General features: G+C 33.7%; 1 protein-coding gene across 1 annotated transcript; it reads left to right on the top strand.

The window, feature by feature from the left end:
- Positions 1–1728: 1728 nt before the first annotated feature.
- LOC149560531 (putative disease resistance protein RGA3) lies at positions 1729–4639 on the top strand. The gene has a single exon (XM_089824716.1). The coding sequence runs from the start codon at positions 1802–1804 to the stop codon at positions 4544–4546; it is 2745 nt and encodes a 914-aa protein (XP_089680842.1). The 5' UTR covers positions 1729–1801; the 3' UTR covers positions 4547–4639.
- The last annotated feature ends 7184 nt before the right edge of the window (positions 4640–11823 follow it).

Below are 11823 nucleotides of genomic sequence, written 5' to 3'. Positions count from 1 at the left end.
TTTGAGTGCAAAATTTTTACTTTACAAATAATACTTTATATTATTAAAAAGATACTTTAAAATTAAATATTAAATATGAGAGTTGTCAAATTATCAAAATTTGTATTGAATATTACTTGGTTTTTTATAATATAAATTATATTACTTAATACTTGGTATCTAATAATAAGAATTAAATTTTATTTAATTAGGTATCACATATGTTTAAATAGATAATAATAATAATAATATAAAATTAAAAAATATCAAATAATATTTATTAATATTATATTTCTTCATAAGTCTTTTTTTTCTCTCTATAAAATTTACTTTTTTCTTAACTCTTTTTATAAGCAAATTTTAAATCTCTCCTCAAAGCTAGACAAAATTAATTTTGATAAAAAATGAATTGGATTTTTGAATAACTTATATGTCTAAAAAGGTTACTAATACCATAAGACATTTCAAATTCCATAATTTAAAATTTAAATTGGAGTCTTAATTATTTGAAATGGGGAAGAAATAAGCTATTTGATATGATTATATAGTTGTTTTGATTTATTAAATTTATAAACTAATATTGTGACACTACTAAAGAATTGATTTGATATAACTCAAATATATTTTTAAAAAAATGAATTTTTTTCATTTTTCATATTAATGAAAAAAATTATTTATAGAATTTTATTAAATAAAACAAATTGTGAATTATATTTTTTGAAAAAAAATTAATTCTTTATCATGATAGATTAAATTAATAGAATAATAAAATTAAATGAATAAATAATAACATCTTTAACTAAAATAAACAATCTTAAAACAATACTGAATTATTATATAAAAAAAAGAAAAAGAAAATCAATCATCATTTCACACTTTATCCTAATGTAAGTTAAATTCATAATCACCTTAAAAAAGCGTACATATTACGTAAAACAGTATAAAATATACACATTTTTTTTTTCCACGGTTGTATTTGTTGAAGCATAAATATTTCAAAGTATTTTGAAAGTCTGCCATACAAATGATCCATGAACTAAAAACTGAAATCCAGACTCTCTTTATCAAATGTGGGTGTCATTAACCTATCAATCAAACTATACTTTTGTTCTTCGTACGAGTGCTTTCAGACCCCATCCTCTATGAGTTTTCCCCAACCCCTCAGCTCAACTTTGAACGGGCGAAGTAAAACAACAAACATGTTCTCCACACAGAATCTTTTTTTATATTGAACCAAGGCAAAGTTACAAAGAAAAGAATAACAGTTATTTGTGGAAAATAACAAAGAATATTAGCAGTTATTGGTTTTCCACACACAATCTTGTATCGTACAACTGTTCTATTAAAGATAAAACCAAATGCTTGGCAAAAAGAAGCAAAGTAATGGAGAAGTGATGCTAGAGGGGAACAAAAGCAAGATTAAATATGAGAGTGCATAGTACGCAACGAATAATTATTCCTGCTTCATAACTTTGGAATGTGAGTTACACACCAGCTCTGCTATTTTTTCTTCTTTTATCAAAGCAAGAGACAAGATCTCTTTTATTGATTTATAATTTTTGAAGTGCTGATATTCTTTCCTCTTGAAATCCAAAGCTAAGGGAATTTGCTCTTTAGAACAAGTGGGCATCGCATAATTGATGTACACTCCATTCTCAAGTAAGTATCACGAATAACTTTACCGTTTTCATGCTCCGGAAGACTCATTTTGTTATAAATTTTGAGAGTCGCAGGACTGTAATACTCACATTCAACCAAACTTTGAATTGCTTTGCCACTCAAATCTACTGTCTAAGTCCAGGCTTTGCAACAAATTATCAAGATGGCATCTGGACTTGCTCTTGCTTTTGTCAATGGTGTGGTGGTAAAGCTTGGCGAGATCGCGGCAGAGAAAGTGTTGAATGAGGCATCTCTACTGCTCAACTTCAAAAGTGACTTTAAATGGCTGGAGAAGCAACTCAGCCAGATATTTGTTTCTCTACAAGCTGCAGATGAGCAGAGTGGGCACTCTGAACCTGAGAAAAAATGGTTGGCAGAGGTGAGGAATATTGCTTTTGATGCTGAAGATATAATTGATAAGTGTGCTGTTCAGCATTTGTACACAAGTACCTGTCAATCATGTGTCTGCAATTGTAATCAATTAGTCTTCAAGTATAAGATGGGGAAGAGGATTAAAGAGCTGAAAGATAGAATTCTATCTGTCATCGAAGAGGCTCGGCGGCTCAAGCTTTTCCACGATGTAACCCATCTAAGTCAGCCCCCGACGTCAGGTACTTCTACAAGAAGAAGTGAAGAGTTGCAAAGATGGGATATCTTGCAGAGAGATGCACCAGCAGTGGCTATTGACTACAAGGTCGATGAGATTCTGGCACTGTTAGAGAACCCTGCTGTTGGACTTGTTGCTGTCGTTGGTATGGGCGGGCTGGGGAAAACATTCCTTCTTCGGCACGTCTATGACAGAACAAAACATAGGTATGAGTGCTCTGCATGGATTTCTGTTTCCCAAACTTATTCTCTTAGAAGTTTGCAAAGTGATTTAGCCTTCCAAATCAGTTTACCAGTAGAAGGTGGTATAAGCGATGAGCTAGTAGCTCAGTTGATACATGACAAATTAGAGGGAAAAAGTTGTTTAATTGTTCTAGATGACGTATGGACTAGTGTACATGATGGTTTGATATTAGGGCTTGGGCTTCCCACAGTCGGAAATAGGCAGTGTAAAATAGTACTGTCCACCAGAAGTAGACATGTTGCTGAAAACACGAGTGGTCACATCTATGAAATGCAACACCTCTCAAATGGTGAAAGTTGGGATCTTTTTTGCATGTATGCCTTCCCTAATCGGGAAGAAAATAGGCCGCCTGCTGAGGTGGAGGGGTTGGCTCATCAAGTTGTAGAAGAATGTGCGAGGTTGCCACTGGCCATAAAGACAATTGCGGCATCCATGGCCAAGTCTTCGCTCAAATCTGATTGGGTGTCAAAAGTGAGCCAGTTAAAAGAGATAGGGAAAACAGAGGACTCCATCATGAAGATTTTAAAGCTGAGTTATGACTCTCTTCCTCCCTCTCTGAAGTCTTGTTTTGCTTATTTGTCTTTCATTCCTGAGGACACGTATTTTTCTTTTACTAACTTTAAAGTTCCCAAAGCTATATACCATGACTATATAATATATTTGTGGATAGCGGAAGGATGTATTCCACAAGGAGAAGACAGAGAACAATGGGATATTGGGTTAAGCTATTTCCATCAACTGGAAAATTTATGCTTGTTAGAAGTAGACAGAGTTTATAGTTCTCATTCTATACATGACCTGTTGCGAGATTTGGCTGTAAACATATGTAAGGAGCACGAGTGTGAATTTGAGCTTCCTTCCAAAGAAACAAGATGCCGCAGGTTACTATTAGCTAAAAGGGGTTTAGATACAAATGCCATTTCCCAAAGACCTCTTCTTTGTCAGCAATATCTCCGGACGCTGTCATTCTCTCATAATCCCAACATAACAAGAATCCCAGAACACTTGCTTGACCATGCCACAGCACTTCGGATAATTGACTTCAGTTGCACTGCCATCTCCACATTGCCAAGATACATCGGGAAGTTGAAACTTCTGAAGGTTTTAAATTTATCTTACACACAGATCAGGGAGGTGCCAGATTGTGTGAGAAGACTTAAGAGTCTTCAGTTCCTTGATGTTTCTGAATGCAAAAGCCTGCAACGTGTACCTGATTGGATAGGAGAGCTCAAGTCTCTTTCCTATCTCGATGTAAGATGGTGCTCAGATGAGCTTTGGAGGAATCATATGCCGAAAGGAATATCACAGCTCCTGAGTCTGAGGACATTCAAATCAATTTGCTTCCCACTGGATACAGAAGACAATGAATTCTTAAATGTTAAAGATGTCGGCAATTTGATCAAACTCCGAGAAATATATTTTTGCTTAATAGATGTAGGGGCATTGAGAAGTATAGAAGATGGCGCTCTTGACGGTCTAGTCAAGATGAGAACTCTGACAGTACAGAATGGCCTTCCTGCAGCGGAGGGTAATATAGAAGAATCCAATCTTCCAGCATTCCCGGAGAAGATGAAAGTTATGAAAGATCTTCAAGAACTTTCAATTGCTCGTTTCTCTGTGCCTGGTTGGATATGTGCAATGGAATATCTGACAGACCTTGTATTGACTAACTGCAGTGAATATCCATCACTCCAGAAGATGCCCAACTTACGACTCTTGTATTTGAGGGATGATTCAAAATGCAGAGAATTGCCAAAGGAGTTCGGAGAGAGTCGGGGATTCCCCAAGCTGGCTAAGCTGGTGATTGAAAACTTCCCTGTTTTGGAGGAGTTGCCGGCGTTGGAAGAGGGGGCGATGCAAAGTCTGGAATTGCTATATATAGAGAATTGTCCGCAGGTGAAGAGAGTTCCCAAAGGAGTGGAGCGGCTGAGGAGAGTGAAGAGGATAAGAGTGGTGGAGGAGGGCGCAAGTGAAGAGTTGAAGGAGAGGTTAAAAGAAGGCGGGGAGGATTGGAATAGAATTAAAGCAAACAATCCCCGCATCGAGATCGTCTTCTAACAGATGTAGGGTAGGATACATAGTTGTGTAAAAAGAGTGTCTCATTCTTAATATTAAAAATTCGGGGTGGCTATGTATTCACATTAGAGTAAATGTTTTTTGCCATTTCTATACTATCCAAAATTCTGATTAACCATGTATTTAAATTTAAATGAATGTTTTCCTTTTTTATTTAATAATAATTATATGAGATAAAAGTTTGATTAGATATTTTTGATTAAAATTAGTTTAATGTGGATATACTTTTATATGTATATTATTTAATATATTTTGATTGATAATTAGTATAAATTTATTAAAGACTATTTATAACATAAAAATGAATATATTTTAATTTAATTTTATGATTTTTTTTAAAAAATAAAATAAAATAAAATCAGTAAACAGTTGAGGCCTTGAATTATTTTATTTAAAAAAAATAAAAGATACACAGCGTTACTCCGTTCAAATGGGCACTGGTAGGAAAGAACAGAGAAGAAAACCTCCAGTCTTGCTTGGGACTTATGTCCTATATTATTACATTTTCATAAGGGCATACCCCCGATCTCATAAAATTATAGAAAGGTACTCATGGGCATTCCCATGGAAATTAAGACTAAAAAAGATTCCTTCCATCAAATCTACAATGAGGCCAAAGTCAAATACTTGATTACAACAGTATCCCTGTCTAAAGAATCTTTCTTCAGAAAAGCTAAGAGTTTTAAACCCAAACTAAAACTGAAAAATAGGGATCTGCTAATACGATAAATACAAAGACAATAGAGGATAAAATCTTTCATAAAATCCATCCAACCCGAATCATGAACCACACCTAGTACCCAGATTTATCGAACAATTTCAACATTAAATGTTTTTGTCTTAAGTCAGAAACACACTCCTGGATAATGAAATCTTAAGCCTATATACAATAGCTAATCACGACAGGAAGAACAACAGTCAAAACAATAATCCCGAGGTAAATAATACATCAATTTAGCTTATCATCAATTTGATATATACCCATGAAATGGAAAAGGAAGACCACAAAGAATACATAATCAAGGGCCAAGTAGACTTTAACACTTGAGACAAGGCAGAGAGCCCAAGTCTAAAGCAAACTCAGAGATTAGGAGAGGTAAAACCACATCAAAATTTGCATCACTGAAAAGATTACTACATGCTTTGGAACATAATGCAGAGAGATGAAACGTTCGATTGCCACATTTATGGTTACCAGCAATAGCCAAATTTCCCCTACAACATTTAGAATTAAATTCTATATCTTTTTAAAGGCAAACTAGTCATCGAGCATCGCACGGATACGTTAATTAGTGAGAGACATTAATTGACAACTCAATCACAATATATACAAAACACTAAGCATAGATGAGATCATAGGATTTCTTAACCATACATACAAGAATTCGGGGGTAATCCAAAAATTGCTTTAGCTTTGCTTGTCTTCTCCGACTTGAGGATGCCAAAATTGAGGGCTTTTAGATTGTCGAAAATCACACCCGACTGCACATATGAATTGAACAAATTAAGATAACTATGAACCCATTCGTTATTCTCCTCTGCAATAATCTCTCGCCATTGTAAAAGGAAATTAACACTAGCCTCCATGCGGGGCCATTCCTTATAGAAGGCTAAGCTTTCCCTAATGATGAGGGATTGTATACAACACCCAGACGAAGGCCCATATATTTCTCAGGTAATGGAATTCGCATTTTGTCATCTATGTTGCGTACAGCTCTTTCCAATCCCTTCTGCTAAACCGAGTTGAAAATGTCAAAGCAAAGTCTTATAATATCATCCTTATCAATTTTTGCCCTAACCATTATCCCAATGAAGGAACCAATGACAAAACTATTGGTCCTCCATGTTGCTGAGTAGTCGAAGACTTCTTCACCCAAAGCTTTGATCACTGTAAATCACATCATGTCATATGAAGTTCTCAATAGTCGACTCCACCGTTCAGGTTTGACTTTACCTAAAAATGCCATGGTTTAGGCTTCAGTTGAATGGAATACGTGGATATTGGTTTCCATCTTAGTCAATTTGGGGCTATAGAATGAAAACTCCTACCAAGGAATCAGAAGAAGAAAGACCTAAAACCAGAGGCCCTTTCTTCTTGCTTTTCTTCCTACTATAATCGAGGGAGGTACATTGTTAATTTGAAATGAGTGCTTAAAATCAACCATAATCACATATTGGCATTACAGCTGCTCATCGCCCCTCACATGTGGGAATATTGCCCAATATCGTACCTGGCCATAATGAATTCATAGCTCAAATTTGCAAACTGAGATTGTGGAGTCCTATCTCAATCTTGTAATAATGGAAGGCAATCAAAACTCTAAGAGGGTATATTTAAACCGTTAGAAGTAAATCCTAAACTGCTACCGAAGATCTGGAGGCAAAAGATAACAGCGAACAGGTCCAAAAAAGGATTAAAATGTTCACCTATTTGTATAGTAATACATAAAATGAGTATAATAGTTTAATTAATTCCTCGATGAGAATCTAAAGCACTGTAAGAATGATTAATTTAGTTAGCATTTCCATAAAAGTCTATATATTTATTCTTTATTATTTTTAGTTCTCTTTTATTCTAATTTATATAAAATTATTTATTAAATTTTATTTTGTTTTAATAAAAGAAATTTTATAATTTTTATTTGATTTGAATTTGATTATTATATTATATTATATATATATATATGTATGTATATATATGTATATATATATGTATCTATGTATATATATGTATGTATGTATATATGTATGTATGTATGTATGTATGTATGTATGTATATGTATGTATGTATGTATGTATGTATGTATATGTATGTATGTATGTATGTATGTATGTATGTATATATATATGTATGTATATATATGTATATATATGTATATGTATATATATGCATATATATGTATATGTATATATATATGTATATATATGTATATATATATACATATATATACATATAAACACATATATATAATATACATATATATACATATAAATACATATATACATATATATATACATATATACATATAAATATATATATACATATATACATATAAATATATATATACACACATATATATATATACAGATATATACATATATATACATATATATACATATATATACATATATATACATATATATATACATATATATATATGTATATATATAGATATACATATATGTATATATATAGATATACATATATGTATATATATATGTACATATATGTATATATATATGTACATATATATATATATATATATATATATATATATATATATATATATATATATATTGAACTAATTATAAAATGTACGAATGATATTATATCTTTGATTAATTGATTATTAATGATTTTAAAATATATATAATAAGTTTTTAGTTACTTAATTATATTAAACATAATTATGAAGAGTTTAGATAAGTTAAATAATAGGGCTTTAATATAAAACATTATAGATTTAAATTTTAAAACTATTTGAAAAATAATAATTGCTATTTAATATAATAATTTTAAAGTCTTTGTAAGAATTTAATTATAATTTTATATAACTTCTATATATTAGATTATAAATTAGTTTGATTTTAAAATATAAATTAAACAAAAAAATATTAGTTGAATTTTTAAACTAATCTTAAAATTTTATAGGACTCAATACCAGATTTCTATATTTATAAATAGGTATTTAAAACTTTACACTATTTTAATAGACAAATATTGTGGTTTGTAGCATTTCTAAGTTAATCTTAATTAAAAATCATGATTGTTTCTCTGTCTACACCCCTGTTAGCAAGTCCATCCGCCAACGAGTTGCCTTCTCGAAAGATGTGACCAATATGGACTTCCTCAAAATTTTCTAGTAGTATTAGCACTTCTTGGAGTTTTGAGTTCAGGACCCAATTAGGGGTCTTTTTCTATCTAATAGCATTAAGGATAACTTGAGAGTTGCCTTCGATGAAGACTCCGGGTAGTCCTAATTTATGACAAAGTTGTAGACCTTTCTCAAGCGCTTCTAGCTTTGCCACGTTATTAGAAGTGGGAGGAAGAGGAGAGGCTAACTGGGCTATCTAGTGACCATCCTCATCGTTAATGATACAACCTACAACAGCTACTCCTGGGTTACCTCTAGTGGCACGACCAAAATTCAATTTATGCCATCTTGGCAGAGGAGGGGTCCATTTACACTTAGCCCTTGCCTCCTTATTACTAGTTGAATATACCAAAGGCGGGTTGAGGATGCTAGACTAGTGTTTTTTCATAAGTCCATCGCAGAATGAGAAGGAGCCTTCTTCATGAGGAGGTTTCCTGATATTAGTGTTTAAGACTTCCACTATTGAAGCTTCTAATTTGAGCAAGAATCTGTCCAAAGTCAGCTTCTGATCTTTAAAAATGTGACAGTTTATTTCCTTCCATAACTCCCAAACTACTAAGGACAAACAAATATTCCATAATTTGCAATAGACCCCACGAGCCAGATTCGTGGGCCAAGAGCAACGGAGCCCCTTAAGGGAGTTTTGAAGAGGGGTTGACCATTCAAGACGAGTCCTGAGCCATTCCCAGCAATTAAGAGTGAAAGGGCAATTGAGGAATAGATGATCTACATCTTCACTGCTATGATTACACATGACACACCAATTGGGGCCAACAATTCCAAATCTCAACAATCTGTCCCCAGTCAACACTCTATTTTGAAGAACTAGCCATAAGAAGAAGCCAACCTTGGGGAGACATATGACATCCCAACATAACTTTAAAGGGATCTCTACTGAATTCCAGTGCTACGAGTGGATGATAGCCTTATAACCTTGTTTAACATTATAAATTCCATCCTTTGCTCTAGCCCAAATAAGACTACCTGACCTTTCAGATTGCTTAATGTTTCTATTAGAAATAATCTTATAGTAAGCTTCAGCTGAATCCGGATCAAGGTCTAGTCCATCCAAAGAGCACCATCTCCATCGAAGAACCCCATGTGAAACCTCCTTGATCTTGCAATCCTCGACCTTACTTCCCCACAAAGATGTTAGCATAACTTTAAGAGAATCAATGGTGGAGGATGTTTGTACGTATTGGGGGGTGTCCATCCTACGAATCCTCCCAAAACAAGGCTTTATCTCCTGCCACCACATCCCAAGTAAGATATTTACTAATAATTTTCCTACACTTTGACATAAAATTCCAGCATTCTGATCCTTTAGGCTAATTTTTCATTCTGAATATCAACTCTGGATCAGATGGGTTCAGGCATTTATAATATAAGATCTTAGCCCATTTATGATCATGTTCTTGATATAACCTCCAAACAAGTTTTGCTCCCAAAGCCTCATTTTGCTACTATGGCTTCTTGATCCCTAAACCCCCACATTCTTTTGGTTTACATAAATTGTCCCATTTAATAAGGGCGAGTTTCTTATTGTCTTCTTTATCCTTCCAAAGAAAATTCTTAAGTTTGGATTCAAATCGCTTGGACATCTAGTTGGATAGAGGCAGGCATGCCATAGGGAAGATTGGAATGGCCAAAAGGACCAATCTAATCTTGGGAATCTTATCCACCTTCGAGAGCCATTTGTTTTTCCAGTTTCCAATCTGCTTGTCTACCTTTCCAATCGTCTCCTGCCAAACTCTACTATATTTTGAATTCTTATCGAGGGAAATACCCAAGTACTTGCAAGGGAACAATCCCTTTTTATATCCCATAATCCCACATATTCGAGATTCCATCTCTGAGGAGGTATTCAAGAAGAAAATATCATATTTTTCCTTATTTACCTTTTGCCCTGAAGCATCCATATAAGATTGTAAGATGATTTTAAAGCCCAAAGCTTCTTGAACTGAGCTCTTGCCAGGTAAAATGGTATCATCTACGTATTGTTCGTGGGTAATGTTGGGGAGATTTCTGGTAACAAAGATTCTAGAAATCTTTCATCTCATATATGCATCGGAGACAACTTTACCAAAGGCCTCAGCCATAAGGATGAAAAGAGACAGAGATAAGGGATCTCCCTGTCTAATACCCTTGGAAATTTCAAAGAAACCTTTGGGCATTCCATTAATAAGAATAGAAATCTTCGGGGTGGAAATAAACTTGAAAATGAGATTAACCGATTGATGGGAAAAGCCAAAAGCTTCTAAGACCTTGCGTAGAAATTGCCAATTAACCATATCATAAGCCTTTTGTATGTCTAGCTTCATAAACATACATGCTTCTTTGTCTATGCAAGCCGAATGAATAGTTTCCTGAATTATAAGTATACCATCCAAGATAGATCTCCCTGGAAAAAAACCTGTTTGTTCTTTAGAGATCAATTCTGGCATAAGTACCTTAAGCCTGTTAGCCAAGATCTTTGAGAAAATTTTATATATTGTATTACATAGTGCTATAGGATGAAAGTCACCAGGATGTTCCAACCCATCCTTCTTAGGGATCAAGGTAAAGAAGGAATAATTAATTTCAGCCAACAAGGAACCACCGTTTCTTGAAGCCTCAATTGCTCTCCATAAATCTTCCCCTAAAATGTCCCAGCATTTTTTGAAAAAAAAAGCCTGAAAACCATCAGGCCCAAGGGATTTATTTGGGCTCATATTAAATGCCACTATCCGAACCTCCTCCAAGGTTATTGGTCTATTAAGGTTTCTGTTGTCTTCCGTTGTAACCAATTTAGGAATAAATTTAAGCATTCGAGACTGGGCCTCCCTATTAGATCCTTCATAATTGTTGAGTAAATTTTTAAAATGTGTTACTAGTGTATCTGTTATTTCTTGTGGATTTTCTATGCGCAAGCTTAGTGGAGTAGTAATACTAGTAATTCTCTGTAGAGAACGGTTATGAATGGTAGAGTTATGAAAAAACTTTGTATTCTGATCTCCCTCATCCAACCATTTCTCCCTGGATTTCTGTCTCCAAAATGTCTCTTCTTTAGAAAGGATAACTTCTTGTTTCATAAGAAGTTCTTTTTCCAAGAGATATTTCTCGTAGTTCATGCCATACCTTATAATATCCTAATTTAGATTTTTAAGCTTTGTTTCATTCTCCCGTTTCTCTCTGAAAATGTTGTTGAAGTGTTCTCTATTCCACTTTAAAATGTTTTCTTTCAGCAACTTGAGTTTAGAGATAAAAATAAACATTTTAGAGCCCTCAAAGTTCGCTTGGGTCCACCATGTCTTAACAAGTTCAAGAAATTTTAGATCGTGAAACCACATCTTTTCACACTTGAATGGGTTTCTGGTAGGTTTAGATGGTTCAGAAATTTCCAT

Source organism: Cupressus sempervirens, chromosome 4, assembly GCF_028749045.1.
Source record: "Cupressus sempervirens isolate cs-2001-9-10 chromosome 4, ASM2874904v1, whole genome shotgun sequence".
In the NCBI taxonomy this organism is placed as follows: Eukaryota; Viridiplantae; Streptophyta; class Pinopsida; order Cupressales; family Cupressaceae; genus Cupressus; species Cupressus sempervirens.
This window is presented reverse-complemented; position numbering and strand designations above follow the sequence as displayed.